Here is a 19726-nt window from a genome sequence, read left to right on the forward strand (position 1 = left end):
ATTTTTTTAATTGAAAGAAATCAGTTTCTCCTAGAATACTTACTTTTAAAATGCTAAGCTTAAACAACCATTATACCTAATTAATTTTGAAATTAGAAAACATAAATTTGAAACAGAAACTCTCTAAATACTTAATATTTCTACAATGAGAAAAAAATATAAATAACTAGAAAGAGTCCCTACTGTGGTGTTTAGCTGAACCATCAAGTTGGTTTGGTAAAGAGGTCTGGCAAGTCTGAAGACTCGTGCTTATTTCTCACTCCTTAGATTTCTACATTTCTTCATTTAACTCCAAAGAATATATAATAAACTTATGATTCAATTAATGGATTAGCATAAGTTAAAGATAGATAAACATGGGAAAAATTAGCTTTAAATAGTGATCTGCAGCAATGGTACCATTTCATTGGATAAAAATTTTTAGCAACTCTTTTTTTTTTTTTTTTTTTTTGGGTGCCAAAACCCGGGAATGAACAGCAACAGTTTTTAAAGTGGCTGCCTAATGCATCTTTATAAACCCAGTCCATTTTCATTCTGGGAAAGACTAGCCGATTTCAGACACATGAGTTACTGAGTAATCAAAACAGCCTTGCACAGTATTTTTATCATACACTTTTATTAAAATCTGATTTGCATCAACAAAAAATAAGAACAGCCATCGCCACTCACACAGAGATGCCTTCAAAGAAAATGCAGCCAGTCCACTTACCTTGGGGTGCTATCAGAGTTCTTCCGTTCTCCTGACACCAACCAACTGGCTGAACATAAGGGCTATTTACATCACACCTGCAAAACAGGATTCTATTTCAGATCCTACACAGGTCAAAGCCAGAGAAATAATCCAAGAATAATGACCATTCTAGATACTAAGAGACACCATGGAAGATGTAATTACATAGCTAAAATATTTTATAGGTAAATAAAATTAGAAGTAATTTTTAGTAATATATTTTTTAAGGTAAGTGACCAAACTTCTCTTTTACCTAACTTTCTTGAAATATAAAAGTTCTACTTAGAAAGACTTTGACTAAAACATGAACTGCCAGTGTTATCCCCAAAGAGTGAACATTTTAATAAACCTCTCCCACCACTTCCTACTAGCAGCAAAGGAAAAAATATTAATAGGCCAGCCCAAGTTTAGCAGGTCAGACCAGACTCCATATGCCTCCAATTTCCTCCCTCTCCTTTTCAAGAAACCCAGACCATTCTGAGACACGCAGAACAATTAATCCGTGCTCTGCTTCTTAGTTCGAAGAAGAGAACAAGGCCCCCTTCATGCACATGAAGAGCCGTAGCCTCAGGCAGAGACTTGGCGGTTTCTCAGGATAGACTGCGAAGAAATGCTACAAAAATTATTTTTGCCATTCCCTCTTCCATATTTCAGGTTTTTACCCAGAAAGCCTTTTGTAACTCATGCAATGTTAGTTTAATGGTATTGTAGCATACATTTTCTCTGCTCCCCACAGGATCTCAAATAATTCACTCCATTCTCCCCGTGAATCTCCCCTTTCAAAAATATGACAGGCTGAGTTCAACATTTTTCAGGAAAAAAAAAAAAAAAAAGCTCCAAGTTCTTCACTTCCTCTTCACAGAAATGCCTCCCTTACAAACTAGACACAACACAGTGAAGTGCCCTGACCTGGTCATATTATTTCAGCTGAGGCCTCATTAGGTAACCTCTCATAGAGTGGAGAAGTTTCTCGGGCACTTTAATTCAGCAATTCATGTGGAAGAGAAGGTCATGAAAAGTTGGCCACTAAATTCTGACGTTCATTACTCTAAGAACAGCAAGGACAGTGACAGGACTGGAAGGAAAATAAATTCTTAACACCAAACATGAACACACAGAAGTAAAATGCACATTGGTGTCTCACCAGTAATCGTAACTATCATCCCAATTGTCAAAATGCACTAGTAAGCGATCTTCAACAATATCTGCTATGGTTGCCACACACACCAAGGAAGGGTTCTTTCTGTCGACAGCCTCCAGCTTCATTCCAACCTGAAATTCTTTAGGCATTGGCCCATTCTAACACAGCACCAGAGGGGAGAGGCACAAAAAGAAACAGGACACCAGATAGGACTGAGCTACTGTCAAAACGTCTATGTTTAGCATCAGAACAGTCTACAGGCAACACTTACCCTCCAGAATGAAGCCAGCAAATGCTAGTACAAATATTCCAACAAACTGTTACGAGATTAGCATTCTTAACAAAAACCCAGGAAACTAGCTTTTACCTTGTACTTTTCCTCTTTTGTTGTGCAGGTAAGTTATATTTCCCTCATCATCATTATTTTCCCTTTTCAGTTCTTAGAAGAAATTATATTAATTTTAAAATATGATGTTTACTGGATACAAGAGTATCAAATAATTTTCTCTGCTCCCCACAGACTTGAACAGTTTCCAAATACCAGTATTTGGAGAAGTAGTAAAGATAGGCTCTTTAGCACCAAAATTATCATTTACTTTGATGAGATCTGAAAACAGTGGCTTTCTCGATCTTTAAGAAACACATGCATGAATCCATAAATAAACCTATACTTGAAAGAAATCCAAATGCTTTTTTTAGTATCTATACACATTTTTTCATAGTAAAAAAAACAGTAAGGACTATGATTTAAAGTAACATTACAATAACAAAACCCCACTTTTTATACCAGTGTAATTAGCCAGTCCTGGGATCTGGGGACTAGAAAATGTTTTTTTCCTACCTCTTTACGGTCTATACTGAGCCCTGCTTTTTGTTTTCCTTTAGAGCATTACATCTTTAAAAGCAATTTCCCATTTCTATAACTCTCTTTTGTTGATAAAATTCTATGAAACACACAGAGCAGTTGTATAACGTTGATTTCAAGATCAGGGTGAGTGTCCTACAAAGGGACACACAGCCAGTAGGTGGCAGAGCAACCCTAGGGTTCCCTGCCCCCTTCCCAGGTAGGTGGCCTCACTGCAGGGAGTTGAGGGGGGCAGGCTGACAGACCCAGAGGAGGCAGGGGCTGCACCTTATTCTCATTCTCTCCTGAAGAGCTGGCAGGTTACTGAGGACACAGATGGCGTAACAAATGTGCTCCACCCAAATCTTCATATCTTCATACGCCCCTTGAATCTGTAGAAAATGTCACCCTCATTCTCGTTACACAGAAATCCAACTAGGCTGGGTTTATTCAAAGTCTACCTGGGCTGTCTACTGGTCTCAAAACACCAAACTAAGTTCAAACGAGTAACTCACTGGAATCAAGAAGGAAAAACCATTCCAAAAGGCATTTTAAATTTTAGTAGGATTTAAATATAAAGTCTTCAACTCTCTGCATCTAAATAAAGTATTTAATTGTACATTTAAAGGTGGGGTGGGATACACCTATAGGAAACAGACAAATTAAGTGAGAAAAGTCATATGAAGCTAAGGATTCTGAAAAAAATACAACAGAATATATAGTGAATTTTAAGAAATCTAAGCTCAAGTAGAAATCTGATTTATACTGAGGAAGAAGATACTTACAGAACTTCTGTTTCTGAATAATTTCTTGGGAGCATTTTGCAATTTGCAGGCCTTCAAGTAATCCATCCAAACAAATTTATCTTTTCTATAACCTAAAAAAAGTATGGATTATTCAAAATACCCACAGGATATAACCATGTGCATATTCAATATATTAGCCTTCTTCAGTCTTCTGTTATAAATTCAAAGTCCTGTAGTAGACCAAAAATGATTTAAATTAAAATCTCTAAATTGTTTCAATGTCTTTTAACATATGAAATTCAAAACTGTTGACGTGATTTCCCATCATGCATATCATGCCCTTACAAATTGTTTAAATTCATTAAGATATAGAATTGGTCTGCTGATGGCCTGATGGGAGTCTCATCTCTTTGTGAGGCTTTCCAAAATGGGCAGAGGGATGAGACAAAAGTTCCTGAACTCCTGGTCAATCCTGAAGAAGCCATGTCACTGAGAACATCAGAGGTCCTGATGATGCAACAATCCAGGGTTCCAGGCACTTGGGGACATTATAGAAACCCCCTCACATTTCAAACACCATTTGGCAGCAAGAGCTTTCTGCTGCTTATCTTTGTGGGTTTTGCCTTTTGTACTGATCCTCCCCTCTGTGTGCCCTAAAGTGGCTCCCACAGTGTTGGCCCAAACAAGAGGGGCTCAATAAACTGTTTCTGGTTGAATGTTACACAGAACAAAAGTCAGGCTCCTTGCACAGCACCACACCTCTAACTTCATCTCCCACACCTTGCCCTTGCTTCTGTGCTCCAGCCAAATTCACCTCCTTGGGATTCCTCAACCTGGTAGCCCCAGGGCGTCTACTCTCTCAGGCAGCCCTCTCAAGGGAGGCCTCGCTGACTTCCCTCATTCATCCACCTGTCTGTGGGACATCACGTTCTCATGCCCTTCTTCAGCCTGCAGTCTGTCCCATCCCCCAACCCTGTCACTGCTTGCCACCCTACCTCACCTTCGTCTAAGACTTGTCGCCCCCCCACCCCAGAACGAAAGCCCCATGAAGACAGAGGTGGTTTAGTTTATTCACGGCTCTATCCCCAGTGCCAGCACACAGCAAGGACTCCATAAAAACCTACTGAAAATGAGCCCGTGACCAACTTTCATGAAATCCAGCAATCTTAGGGATTTTGCCATCGGTCTCAGGGGTGGATCGCAAAGGCCACTTTGAGTTGGGCAGTAAAATGACTGTACTCAAACTCCAGAAGTGCCACTGTCATCCAGTACTCTGGCAACTGAGCAGAAGCCAGTAGACAGAAGTCTGCTGTGCAAGGAAATAGGCCCATGGGTATCTCAACTGATCAAATCCTCACCTCACCAGCACACAGCAAATAAAAAAGCCTTCAGTCACATCTGCCAGGCCCAGGTTCCTCTCGCACATAACAAGAGACAAAGATGAGATTTTTGATTCAAGGAAGTAGACAGGGGGGCCTGGTTGGCTCAGGGTGGGTTAAGCCTCTGCCTTCAGCTCAGGTCATGATCCCAGGGTCCTGGAATCGAGCCCCACATCAGGCTCTCTGCTCAGCAGAGAGCCTGCTTCTCCCTCTCTATCTGCCTGCCTCTCTGCCTACTTCTGTCTACTTGTGATTTCTCTCTCTGGTAAATAAATAAATAAATAATCTTAAAAAAACAAAGGAAGTAGACAGTGAAATCCTCTTCTCTTTCATAGTTACGTTTTTTCCATGATTTGTTTGAAACAAATGATATACAGTGAATCGAGTTTCCTCACCATATGGTATCAGTGACTAAGTGAAACAGTTCATTTCAAGCATGATGTAAAATAAGTTTCTTTATTCCATCTCAGGTTTAATAAACTTTATATTAAGTCATAAGATTTTATTTCTGCCATAGGTACCTGATCAGCATATTTGACCTAAGCAGTCACTGATGCTTTTATTTTTTTTTTAGAGATTTTATTGATTTGAGAGAGAGACAGAGACAGAGACAGCAAGAGAGAGCATGAGCAGAGAGCAGAGGGAAAAGCAGGTTCCTCACTGAACAGGGAGCCTGATCAGGACTCGATCCTGGGACCCTCGGAACATGCTTAACTGACTGAGCCACCCAGACGCCCCCATTGCTTTTCTTTTAAAGACATTTATTCATTTCTAAAAATGGTATCCTTGTAGTCTTACTGCTTTGGGGGGACTAAACTTTCATTTTGAAAATCAATTCACACCAGGCTCTCTTGTTAGTATTTCATGAAATGTTGTTAAAATAAAACCAACTCTCTTTCCATCCCGGCTTACCCTTAGGGATGTGCAATTCATGTTTGGTCTTCTCACACCACCCTACTGGATGAATGTCAGGGGAACCGGCATTGGTCCAAAAATCATAGCAGCTTAAATAACCATCAAAGTGAAGTCTGAGGCGATAACCACACACCTGTAAAATGGAATGTTTGCAATCCTTCATTAAATGTCACGCATTTGAAGAGTACACAAAATTAACAAAATATTCACATACTCTATCAGTGCTATCAACATAATATAAACCAACCCTTCCATCCAAATGTGCTTGTATTAAAAGGCAAATTTAGAGATGACATCTGAATAAAACAAAATGCTGACAGATACGATCTTTCAAGTATCCAGATTTTTTTCTGTAAAAAAAAAATTATCCTTTTACTCAGTCTAGAAATCTGAGGTGTTTACACCTCCATCAATTGATTGTTCATTCAATACCTCTCAAATATTGCTCTTGGAAACCCCATCTCCCGCTGTCCCACAACAGTATGCAAGCTAAAGTACAGAGCAAAACCAAAATGGGTATGTCTTCATTTCAACTCTAACACATGGATCCAGCATACTCAATTAAGGAAATAAATAAAACAGTGTAGAATACATCCTTAAGACATGCTATACAAGTTTAATAGCTATAATCAATCACTAAATTAAGTGAATAGTGTTTTTTACATGAGGTAATTAAAAATATAGAGATCTTCCATCATTTTAATAATATAAAATGTTTAGTAAATATTACATTTTATAAGCCATTTACTTTCATCAGTGGCTCTTCATTCTAAGTAATTTTCATAAAATGCTTACATTTATATAAATAGATATTTCATGTGCTTGGATATTTTTCATACACATTTCTCATCAGTTCAGCTAAAACTTGAATAATTATGTCTCTTTTAACAGACAAAAGTAACACTGTGGGATTCACTGATTGTTATCAACCTCAAATGAAAACTATTTACCAACTTAATCAAGGATAACTGCTAGTGATGAGGGACTTATTAAAAGATTAATCTTCACAGAAGGAAAAAAATTCATTAAGAAACATATTTCACCCATCACTGACTAAAATACATCCATGATGTACTAGAACTTGTTTATAATGGAAAGCACTCAAATTCATTATTCTCTAGAAAATTCTCTTCTGTCACTGTGCACTCAGCCCAAGACAATAACACCATCTCTTACCTCAGCTACAGAAAGCACACAGAATACAGATGGATGTCGGGGGTCAATGCCTTCTAATCTCATTCCAACCTGAAAACCATTTTCATGCTCCGGAAAGGATTGGTCCTATGAAATTTCATGATATAACATTAGCTACTGAAATACCTTCACAATGTGATATTAAAACACACTTGCTGTTGCTATGCATACAATCAAGAACTCCCGGTATGGGCTTGGAGGCTCGGGGATACAGCTAAAGACCGATGGCCGCTTTTCTATATTTGGGCCTCAAAGATGGTTTGATCATTTTATCATTACTTAGAAAACAGTTTATATTGAAACTGTAGGAAACTACATGTCCTGTGAACTCCCCATGTATTCCTTTTGCCCATTTTTCCTTAGTGATTTGAAGAAGCTCTTCCTGTACTCTGGAAACAATCCTTTGTTGATTGTAATGATTACCTATTCCCAGTATGTGAGTTGGCTCTTTATGACTTTGTTGTAGAGAATTTTTTTTTATTTTAATGTAGTAAAATACGTCAATTATTTCCTTTTCAGTGTGCACATCCAACCTATGAAATCCCTCACAACCCTGAAGTTACATGGACATTCCCCTAGCATTCTTTTAAAACTTCTGTTCTTCATATTTAAATCTACAATGCAACTGAAATTAATTTTGTTCTATGGTGTGAGGTAGGATCTATTTTTTTAATACAGAAAACAGACTATTCAACAAAATTTTTTGTATAGTCCATACTTCCATTATCAACAAAGTTATCTCTGATATATCATGTTTCTACACATTTGTGGGTCTACTTCTGGCCCTTCTATTCTGTTCATTGGTATATTTTCTTATATCACATTGACTTATTTGCTTATGACTCTATATGGAGAGCAACCTTTATCATATTGAATTTTCTAATTCAGGAACTTGTTCCCTCTCCATTTAACTTCATCATTTTGTTTGTCCAAGATGTTTTTAAAATTTTTGAATCGACATCATTGGTTATTAAAATTTTCAAATAGGCTTCAAAAATGCTTTCTTATGTTTATTTCTGTGTACCTTTTAATATTTACTGCTACTATAAATGGAATCTACTTTGTAATAGACTTTCTAATGTGCTCCCATTCATATTATTTTAATACTAGCCTTGTTTCCCACAACCTAGCAAATTATCATTATTTTTGAGCAGTTTTGAGCAGATTCAGCATTACTAGTCAATTTACTCTTAACTGCAAGTAAGTTATAAGAATGCTAATAGAAAATGATGATTAAAATCTAGTTTTATTAGAACAAGAGCCGCTTTTTAATCACTAATTTTATTACTCTTTATTACTGGTTAACGCATTAATGTTTATTTTTATTCTTTTGAAAAATAAATCTCTTCATTTGAATGTAATGTCAAACTTAAAAGAGAAGCTGCAAGAACAAAATAATACAAAGAACATGCATAGCCTTTGCCTGGACTCCTTTATTGTTAACAACAGTAGAAAACTCTTTGTTTTACCATTTGTGTTCTCTCTCTCTCTCTCTCTCTCTCTCTCCTATCTGTGCCTGTACACTGATATAAATATAGATACGCATATACATCCACATGTATATATGACTGTTTCTGAATCATTTGTGGGCCTTTTACCCTTAAATACTAAATGATTTTCCCTTAAGAGCAGGCAGTGTAGCTCCCTTGAGAATGAGAACATTCTCTTATGTAACAACAATTCAGTTATCAACTTCTGGAAACGTAACATTTATAAACTTTTAACTAATCTTCAATTCATATTCCAGTATTTCCAATTTATCCAACAAGGCACTTTATAACACCTTCCCCCTCCACAACGTGATTCAGGTAGGGTCAGATATCAAATTTAGTTGATATGTTTATTTAGTCTCCTTTAATTTGGAACTTTTTCCATACTATTTCTTTATCTCTTACAACAACAACATTTTTAAAGAAAACAGTCTTTCCCCTCCACCATTTTTTTTTTTTAAACAGAAAGCTCATTATTCCGGATGTGTCTGACATTTGCCCATGATTAGATTCAGTCATGCATTCTCTGCCAGTATGTTACATGAGTGACAAAAGTCCTCAGGATATCTCCTCTGGAGCCACAGGACGCCCATGCATCCTCTCACTGGTGCTGTTGATTTTGATCACACAATGACAGTGTTGCCCAATTCACTATACAGTTACATACAAAACACACATACATATACATACACAAATATTTACACATGGATGTATGTATATGCATACTTATGTATATTTTACAAATCCTAAATTCATACTGATATGTCTAATCCCAGACCACCCCAAAGGGTTCGTTCTGCCTTTTCCCATCCATTTTTGTCTTTCTCCTCTAACCAGGTCAGCACATTTACTCATATACTAAATCCTATAGCATCTACTATAGTTTCAGGACTGTTTTACCCACAGTACTATAATAAACAAATCTACAAAAAGATTTCAGGATTTGTTTGCAATTCTCCCTCCCTGCTCTGCTGTCCACGAATGGGGTATGCAGTTAAGAACCATGTTCATATCCTATTTGGATTCACATTTTTCTCTCTCTCTAGTGCAGTTAAAGTATCCATTTGAAATATGGTTGTGTTCATTGATTTAAATGTGCTTTCAGTTCTTAATGATTTGTTTTTATTTCTTAATATGTAGAATGTTAACATCCTTCCATGAGTTAGAGCTGTACAAAAAGGTTCTCAAAGAAATGTCTCTCTGTCTCCCATATCCTATCCTCCCCATTCTACCTCTTTAGAGGTAACCACCCTCACTATTTTCTGGTCTAGCCTTCCTGGATTTCTTTTTGTAAAAATAAAAAGAAAACATTTTGCTTTATTTTCCCCTTCCTTCTCACACAAAAGGTAGCATACTATATATGCTATTTTGCATGTGGCTTTTTTCATCTCTTAACACCTCCTGGAAACCACTCCATGTCAGGTCACAGCGACTGTCCACAGTCCTTGTCACAGATACATCATACTCCACTCTGTGTAAGTACTATAGTTTACTCAACCTTCTTCTACAGTTGAGTGTGTGCCTTTTTTATACGAACATGAAATTGTTTTTAAATCTTTATGAATTGGCTCGTAAGATGTCGTTAAGAACATTCACAGATCATTTTAGAAGCTTCCAAGGAAAAACTTAAAGGATGACAAAACCCAAAAATGAAATGGCAAGAATGAATGATTTCTCAGAAATATTTTATTTCTGCAAGAAATAAATGTCATGTGTGTGTTTAATTCCCCAGCCTTCTTCTCACATCTACTCTGTTTCCCAGCAGACTGTATATAACAGGTTTTATGTGACTGCCTCCTGTTCACTGCTTTGAAATTTCTTGGTTAACTTCAACAACACTGCACACACATGCATGTGTGTACACACAACACTGATAAGAAACCAACAGAACAGGAAAGACCACAGGGAATATATCAATAATTCTGAAAGGAAAGTTAAGAAACTGTAAAAACTGAGAGGACATTTTTCATGTTTGACAAAACCGAAAGATAGAAAATTGGGGACAGGAAGGAACCAGGATTATATGGAACAGACTGTGCTCTCTTTTCACAGATGAATGATAAATTCAAGACACTGACAATAATTCAGAGCTGGGAGTTAGGATGAGCAACGTTATTCTTGTCAGCATTTTCAGAAGGTTTCTCAAGTAAAATTTGGGAGCTTCAGGTAGCACTGCAAGGAACACTACACGGCTACAACTGTCACAGCTTCTTTGGAGGGTTTCAAATAAAAGACAAAACATTCATTTTTACAATCTGAAAGGCAGCTTCTAGTGAGAAACAGCATTGTCTTTCATCAGTCTCTTTTCGGTTTAATGGTTTATTCATAGCAGATTTAATTTTTTTTCCTTTCTATAAATCATGTATTTTATGAACACAATTGATAGCTGTGCTATAAAATTATATTTTATGGTAACAAAAGGGAACTGGAATCACACACTAAAGCAAACAATAGTCTGTTAAATTCAGTCATAAAAAATCATAAGGTCTGTAGACTTGAAAAAAACTTTTAGAGTTAAATAAACTCAAACCCAGAGAGGTGAAGAGACTTTCTCTAGGTCACACAACCTGTTTGGTATCAGATCGTAACTAAGGACCCAAATCTTCTGAAAGCCAGCCAACTGTTTGTTCCACATTAGAGGACAGATGTGGAAACAGAACAAGCAAAACAAAACCCAGCTCAAGGCCATGGAAGGCATTTCCAAGGATGTGCCATGTACACTTGGGCACAGAAGTAAAGCTGTTTTATTTCATCATTTTCTTTCCCCAGACATTTGCAAAATAATGAAGTTTGTCAGTAATGATAAAAAGAATTATTTCAAGTTCTATACCACATAGCAAAAGCAGGTACAAATTGCATACTATTACTAAAAAAATAAAATAAGCCCAAGCATTAGGGAAAAAAAGAAAAAAAAAAAAACCCCAAACAAAACAAAATGCCACGCCTAGAGCAAAGCAGACAGGCTAACAGCAGAATTCCCTTATGAAGTACAATGCATAAGGCACTCATCACATGTGCGTGCCAGTAGATCTCTGCTCCAAAGTCACAAACGTACCCTGTAAACAGCTCTTGGACACTTGGTAGGTATCTGTGAGAAATTCTGGACGTTTCACTCTGTTTGACACTGAGCACCTCATCACAGGACCAGAGAGATTATGCTGGTACTGATTGTTTCTGAGCCACTCTGTGGAGACGGCAGAAGGCTGGTGGCCATCAGCACCAGCCGAACAGCAGCTAGATGTGTGTTACAGAGCTGTATCAATCCTCTAAATGGAAGATTCTATCTGCGTGCCCACAGGCATTCTATTTTATTCACAGGCAAGCGTTGGCAGGCAACAATATTTTCCTGATCTTAATTCAGTATCGAGAGAAATGGGAGAAATGAGGCCTGCAAGGGAGACACAGCCGCTGAAGCACACAACTTTAGCGGGCCATGGAGAGGACCGGTCCAAGAAGACAGGCCGCTGATTTCTGAACCTTCATGGGATGGCTGTCAAAGTGAAAGACGTTCATACAGATTTTATATGCAGATGGTGAGGTAAGATTCCTTATAACACCAAAGACCACTGCCATGAGTCCAGTGGTCTTCTTCTCTGGTTTATCTCAGCAACATTTTCAAAAATCTCAAATTGTCTCCATGTGTATCTCCTAGGCTGAAATGTCACAATTTTAAAGGTGACCGGTGAGATCACAAGAAGTCTTATGCAGGCAAACTGCGATGTAGACAGCCTGACCACAGAAAATTTAACTCTTGGTCAACACTTGATGATTTTCTTTACTCAGTGAGGGAAAAAATATCATGTTATCGATGGGATAAAAAAAAATCATTCAAACACTGCCAAAGGGAACATAAAGAAGCATTTTCCTAAAACAAATACAACCAAAGAGAAGTTACGAGAAGCAGAGAGAGTCCATCTGCTGGGTTTTGAGGGTGGTATTCTTGTTGGCTTAGCAGCTGATAAAACAAAATGTTCTGAATTTATGTTTAATCAATATATCCAGGACCAAAGAGATCTATCTGAAGAACCATCAAACACCTGCTATCATAGCCAACAACCTCTAATAATAATATATAATTATCTCGATAAGCAAAAATGAAGAATAAGCAATAAGAAGGAATGGGTATAGAGCCTGAGCTATCCTTTATCAGGCCATATACAGATGGCTTTTATACAACAAGCACGTATGTAGCACTTAACTCTGGGCCAAATCCTGTTCTAAGCACTTTACAAATACCAACTCATTAAATCGTCATAAAAGTCCTATGAAATAGGCATTATGCACATTTTGCAGAGAATGAAACTGGGGCACAAGTGGTTATGTAATATGCCTGAGACCACAGTGTGTATCTGGCTTTAGTGTAAGAGCGAGTAGTCAGTAGTCAGTATAGTAAATCAACACTATCCCATTCACTGACTAAAGACTTCAATATTTTTAAATCTTCATAATTAAAACTTAGAATGAGCTTTAAAAAAAAACAAAAAAACAAAGTTGATGGTCTGAATATATGATCACCCAATGTTGTATGAGAATTTAACACAGAGTAAAGGTGGCATTTTAAGTCAGGAGAATCAAAATAAAGGTCATTAGGACACATGCACATGACTATCCTTTGGGGAGAAAAACTCAGTTATATGCCTACCACAACAATGTATGTAAAAATAATTTCAGATGGAGAGAAAACAGACACAATACAATGGAAGACAGGCAGCTACTACAAAAGCAAGACAGTGGCACCCGGTTGGCTCAGTTGGAGCAGCATGTGACTCTGGATCTCGGGTTGTTAAGTTAAAGGGTATAGAGAGGACTTAAAAATAAAACATTTTAAAAAAAAGCAAGATACTGGCCTCAATCTGGAAAGGTGTCATGATAGCTGCAGCATACTCATAAACATGAAGCAATCACCAGATGAGTAAAACACAATTATTTAGACAACCATCATTCACCTATCCACTTAACTACATACATACAGACACGGAAGTATACATGTCAAATTATTCTGAGTGGTTCACCTAGAAGAGGGTTACCAACAGAGGGAAAGCCTTTTAAAACTTTCATACTCTTCTGTCTTGATAGACTTTTTAAATGGCATTGTAATTTAAAAGTCAGCATACACACACAATTAAGTGATGACGATGCTAGGCAAGAAGACAGGACACAGGTCACAAGAAGCCTTATGTAAGGTCTTATCAAGGACCTTTCAGTTTATTCTTGGTTGAAGAAATGTTAGCGAAAGCTTTTAAGCAGAGGGCAGAAAAAAACATTCTTCCTTCTATAAAGATCTTATTAGTGGCAGTGTAGAGAACTAACTCAAAAAATAAGAAGACTAGAAATAGGGAAGATGGTTAAGGAGGTTTTTAATATCTAAATTGAGAATTTGCCATGTGTCATCTATAGTATCTACCTCAGCTCATTGAAGCCTTAAAATCCCCTGTATTGGAACCCTACAATCCCCATGTCGCATCTGAGGCATGAGATAGTCACACATACCCTACTTGCATAATCAGTCAGTAAAAAAGCTGGAATGAGAATTCAAACCCTGGTCTGCATGCTTCACTGCAAATTTACATTCCATTCCAGAACATGGCAGGCACCTGGACAAGTGATGAAGAGGACTGTGACCAATGTGGAGCCAGAGCTGGGAACAGGTGGGAAGGGAAGATTTAGTATCTATGGAGGAGGCAAGACAGGGAGTACATGAGGACTGGCTGGATGCAGAGGACGAAGAAGGCAGGGAATTTTATTTTTTATTTTTAGATTATTTATTTATTTATTTGACAGAGAGAGACACAGTGAGAGAGAGAACACAAGCAGGGGGAGTAGGAGAGGGAGAAGCAGGCTTCCTGCTGAGCAGGGAGCCCAATGCCATGTGGGGCTCGATCCCAGGACCCTGGGATCATGACCTGAGCCAAAGGCAGATGCTTAACTGACTGAGCCACACAGGCACCCCAAGGCAGGGAATTTTAAACTGACACCCAGGTTTCAGGCTTGAGGAAATACCCAGATTTTCCATAATGTGTTAATTTTTACTTTTATAATGTTATCAATACTGACTGATATGTTCAAGGACTCTATATACAGCTCATGAACAATGACATTTTTGTACATACTTTTCAATTCCAAATTTCTAGTGCATTACTACAGTTTCAATGTTCCCCTAGGTATAGTATCTTGCAACGAATCTTTCATCTTAAATGTCTATTCACTGCAAATACTGACAGAATATGAAAGGTTATGAAACTCTTTCCTTGCTTTCTTTTCTGGGACCTTTATGATTTTCACCTGAGCTAACAATGGAACCTCCCAGGAATATGAGAATCCCTCCTGACTTTCTGTTGTTTCAATCACAGAGAAAATGGAGACCTTGAATACACCTGTATCTATAGATATACAGATACAGATAAATACATACACACACGCACTCATGTACAGGGTCCTTGGTTTCGATGGTAGAGTAGAAGTAGCATCTATGATGTCTTCTGGGATTCTAGAAACCTCCTAAATTTTAAAATTTTGTGTGCGAATGGATATAAGCACTTCTCTAAAGAGATTACCAATAGCTTTCATTAGATATTCAAAAGGGTCTAATATCTTAAAAGAGATTAAGAGCCACATGGCTGTCCTTTAAGGGAATCTGTCACTCATCAATCCCCTGACTACACAACATATTCAGGAGTCTTCGATAAGCAGGCCCAAGAAGTTGGTCCTCATGGATATACAGGCCAGGCAACAAGACATGCTTCAAATCCTGCTTTTTCAAACCGATGCCTATTTTTGCCATCTATTTGTTAGGCTAATGGGGAAAAACCGTCACCTACATAATTAAACATAACTTGCGGCAAGGCTTCAGTTAAGGCAGCAGTGAAGGACGGCTGGTTGTGTATTTTTAAACTCTCGTTTTAGAGACTACTTCCTTGTTATTTTGAACATTTTTCATAGGTTAATTCTGTATCCCAAACTGTTGCCAAGATTATACCAAGCAGCACTCTACAAAAAGAGAACAAAGAACTCATGGCACAACACAAGTATTCTCTAGAAGCTAGTGGATGCAATTCCTCCTGCTTTTCTGTGAATTTATTCTACTATAATCTCAGATGCAAACATTCTCATTTCACCAGAACTACTGACCTTATGGGTAGTGGGAAGTTTGGCTGAGGGGTATGTATGTGCGTGTGTGTGTGTGGTGGAGGTGTGTGTGTGTGTGTGTGTATCCAGACACCCTGACCTGCCCACTGACACTGTGTGTGTGTGTGTGTGTCCAGGCACCCTGACCTACCCACTAACTGAATTACAGTCTCAGAAACAAAAGGAAAGCTCACAGCAGAGTGGGTGGAATACTGTTAGATCTAGGCAGCTTTACACCAACAAAGATCTTTACGAACAAAGAGAAAGAACCCACACAGTATAAAATAAAGGACTGCCTAGAGAGAACTTTTGAAAATAACTTCTGAAGTTGTCTGATAATTCACTGGCCAACATGAGTAGACTCCACAAATCTCTGAGAATAGTGTCTAAAGCAACAAGCCCACGTATTTTTTTTTCCCCTAAGGGACTAAACCTGCCTAGGGTAAAAAGACAAAGATATTTCTAATATAAATTTGCTTCAACTGTAAGAGAAGAACTGTGGAAACTCTTTGCTCTTAATTCCGAATACCACTATTTTCTTCTTTTAATTTCTCTTCCTCTGAACAACTTGGAACATGACATTCAGCTTCCAGCTGGAACTGCAGATAAGCAGCCTTCACAGGGGCTCCAAGCCCCCTCCAAGCAGGAGAAAGCAGCCCTGATTGGACTGTCTGGTCTCACTGCTTCAGATCTGCTCAACTATCTGCCAGGCCTCTGGTACTTTGAATCTCACTATTACAGAGAAGTGGATTCTAAGAATAGGAAAAATAATCTGAGCTGCAAGATCAGGATGTATCTTCAGTTTTGCCCCAGAACTTACAGCTTTAGAAAACATGAGAAATGAACTTGAATGAGAATTCCCTCTGTTCTTCAGAGCCCCAGCCATTAATCAGCTTAAATGACTTCACGTACCAAGGCTACAGTCCAGTTTTAAAACGCACGTCTTTCTCTGCCCAATATGCCTTGGGATTCAAGCCCCAATCAAACATGTGAATATAATGCACACAGTATTTTTTTTTTTTTTTACAAAATGTGCTCTTTTCCAGGAGAACTCTTAAATATCAATGAGGTTATCCTAAAACTGGGGGGCAGCAAAATACATATAGAAGGCAAAAACAAATAGAAAATCAAACAAGCACACACTTTAATAAAAAGAGGATATACATCCAGGCTATAATCTGATTCTAACCATATCAGAATTCATAATATAATGAGATATTTCATTTTCACTTTAACTACTAAAAAAGCCATGCATGGTCATCATGTGGCTAATGGTTAATATTTAAAGTATTATCTAAGAAGGATCTACATGAGAACTATGACAGTGTTCTCAGTGATTATCAAGTAATTTGGAAGCATGTTCAAAGCACAAAAAACCTGACATCTGACTGAATTGTTTGGGTTGGAAAGGTCCTACTTATCTGAAATCATTCTACAGGGGTTATAACAAATATGAGTTTTCATGGCAGCATCTTTCTGCACCTGCAATGCTAAACACAATTCCAGACTTCATCAAAAACAAAACACAGACACGGGTCTTTCAGATTCTATTTAATGTACTGGCATATCTTAAAAAATAGATTTTTAAAAATATAATTCAGGCCTGGGTACAGAAGTTAAATTTAAAGTTAAAATTCCTTTCACTTGGATTTTACTAAGGAAGGCTGAGCGAGAACAGGAGTGTGTTCAAATAAAGCTGTCATATCTAGGGCAATTAGGGGGTTAAATTAGGAAGATGTATTTGTTCCCCAACTACTCTCAACCCTTCCCAAATGAACCTCCCCCCACCACCACATCATCCTACAGATGGCTAGAATTTCCTTATCTGGACACAAAGTATTTCTTTCCCAAATCATAGGAGATTACTACAGATTTTAAGAGAGGTGGAGGGACAGTACAATACAAGAACATGTTAAGGAGTGTCGGAGATAAAGATGCCGCTGAAGAAAAGCAAGGGGAGGAAAAGCAGAAATGCCAAAATCAACATGGTTTTGCCTTGTTTTAGGAGACGAAGGAGAGCAGCCGAGGAGACATTTCTGTTCCCCTCACAAAGGCAGGAGGAGCGAGCGTGGAAGCTGTGGAACAGCAGGACTTGCCGACACTACCATTTCAGACAAAGCTCCAATGATGCCTGGTTTTCAGACTGGACACTCGCCCTAATGCACCGGAGATCAGGAGACTGAGCTCGAGCACCTCAGTTGGGAGGCCAGCTTCACAGGGAGCAGTCAAGAGTACTGCTGTGGTCAAAGGGAGGCCAGTCCCAACGAGGACGCAGTCCCGGGAGATGGGGTCCTGGCTAGGGCTCTGAATGAACGCTGTCAAGGAGGGCAGGTTCCAGGGACAGTAAAGGACTAGAATCTGACACGTGTCATCTTAAGAATTCTTGCATCTAATAAAGCGAATTGCATGTCAGATGCTGTATTGGGCTAAACACTGTATATATATTTTATGTAATTCTTCAACAGTCTCTAAGCAAGTGATATAATCTGCCACTTTCAGTTAAAAACTAAGAGTCAGAGAAATGCATCAAAGGGTACTTCTTCTATAAAGTGAAGGGAAAGAAGCTGAAAGGACTTAATGGGGCAGCAATTGTACCAGCACCCAGCCAATAACAAGATGCTCCAAGGTGCACCTCTCCCAGAGAATCACAAAGCAGAGAGGAACTTAAAAAAGGAAAGAAACCCAGTCAGTTTTCACAGAGATTACAGCTCTACCCAGAGACAAAACACACTATGTGCAATCACACAGAATGAAGAGGTAGGAAGATCAAGAGAAAGGTCTAGGACGTTACAAACTCCACTGGGTATAGGTGGAACTTGAGTTAAGGGGGTAGATGAGATGCCCCAGGGGCCATGCAGAGTGGGGCCCAAGATGGAAGCCCAGGAGAAGAGGATTTTCAGAAGTGCCTGGCAAGGAGTAGCTAGGACCAAGCAAAAGGAGCAGTTATCCTGGAGGACAGCATCCTGGAGCAGAACGAGTGTAAGCCAAGGCCTGAAGCGTGTGGCTTTGAAATCAGGGAAGGGAGTGTGGGGGGGGGGCACTTCTGTGGGCACAGTTTCAGGTCATGGTGGGAGTAAAGGCCAGGATGCAGAGCTGGAGGAGGAAAAGGTTAGAAAATGAAGAAAAGAGAAAATGCAGGCCAACATTTCAAGAAGCTAGAGCAGACTAAGGAGATGAGCTATTAAGGGAACTATTAAGGGATGAGCTATTAAGGGAGCTATTAAGGGTCCCTGGCAGGACCAAGGGCCAGTATGCTTTCTTAAAGATGGGACAGACAGGTGTGTTCATGTTCGAGACACAATCGCTTGGAAGAGAAGCAAAGGTAGCTTACAAGCAGGACATGAGATGATTGATGGGTCATTGATCAATTCTCTCTAGAAAAGCAGAAATGGGAAGGCTCCAGAGTGTAGGTAAAAGGAAAAGGGGGAGGAAAGGGGTACTTCCAGTTCAGCCTGGGAAAGAGGTCTGAGTTGGTGTGAGTGAAGGTCTGCGGCAGGGAGTGGAGGGAGGTTGCACCAAGTCCATCCAAGGAGTGATGCCTTCTGCTGGGAGTGAGGGCAGAGGCCTGAGAGAAGTGCCTTCCCAGAGAGTAGGGAGTGCTCAGACTGATGGCAAGAAGGACGGCCAGGCACTGCCCTCTTAGCAGAGACTGTTAGTCTACAGTGCCATCAAGCTGCAAAGCTTTGATGTTTGTGCTTCTTCTGTAGCAGGGCTTGGCAGTTAGTTAGGCACAGAAGTTAGAAAGCACACGTGATCCATCCGGAGCTGGGATTTTGGCAGGCATCTATGGGGAGAGGAGGATGGGGGACGAGGCAATTGAAGATCCTGGCAAGAAAATGGCTGAGATGATGGAACCAGGAGGCATAGCCTGGCCAGGGGAAGATGTGAAGCCAGAAGGAAGGTAAAGGACAAATTCAACAACCACAGGTCTTAACTAAAGGAAAAACTGGTACTATGAGAATAAGGGAGCAAGAGGGGCTGCAAAGACAGTGGATGGGATCAGACGTGGGACTTGAAGTTCCACACTGCAGGAGAGGTCCAGTTCTGATGGATGCAAGTATAGCGGAAAGCAAGTGGACAGCCCCAGGAAGGGGGGTCTGGCACGTGAGGTACTAGGTGGCTCATGTGGGCAAAGGATGTTCCAGGATGAGCAGGAGGCCCA

General features: G+C 39.2%; 1 protein-coding gene across 1 annotated transcript in view; it reads right to left on the reverse strand.

Annotated features, from left to right (window-relative positions):
- L3MBTL4 (L3MBTL histone methyl-lysine binding protein 4) overlaps positions 1–19726 on the reverse strand; it is a 439737-nt gene that overhangs the window by 274456 nt on the left and 145555 nt on the right. The window contains exons 6-10 of the mRNA XM_032875713.1: positions 6932–7036; positions 5753–5888; positions 3501–3592; positions 1875–2029; positions 710–786 (exon numbers count right to left, since the gene is read on the reverse strand). Coding sequence (XP_032731604.1) covers positions 710–786; positions 1875–2029; positions 3501–3592; positions 5753–5888; positions 6932–7036 — 565 coding nt within the window. The remainder of the gene's footprint in view (positions 1–709; positions 787–1874; positions 2030–3500; positions 3593–5752; positions 5889–6931; positions 7037–19726) is intronic.

The sequence above is a fragment of the Lontra canadensis genome, unplaced genomic scaffold (assembly GCF_010015895.1).
Source record: "Lontra canadensis isolate GAN:19392208 unplaced genomic scaffold, GSC_riverotter_1.0 scaffold57, whole genome shotgun sequence".
NCBI lineage: Eukaryota > Metazoa > Chordata > Mammalia > Carnivora > Mustelidae > Lontra > Lontra canadensis.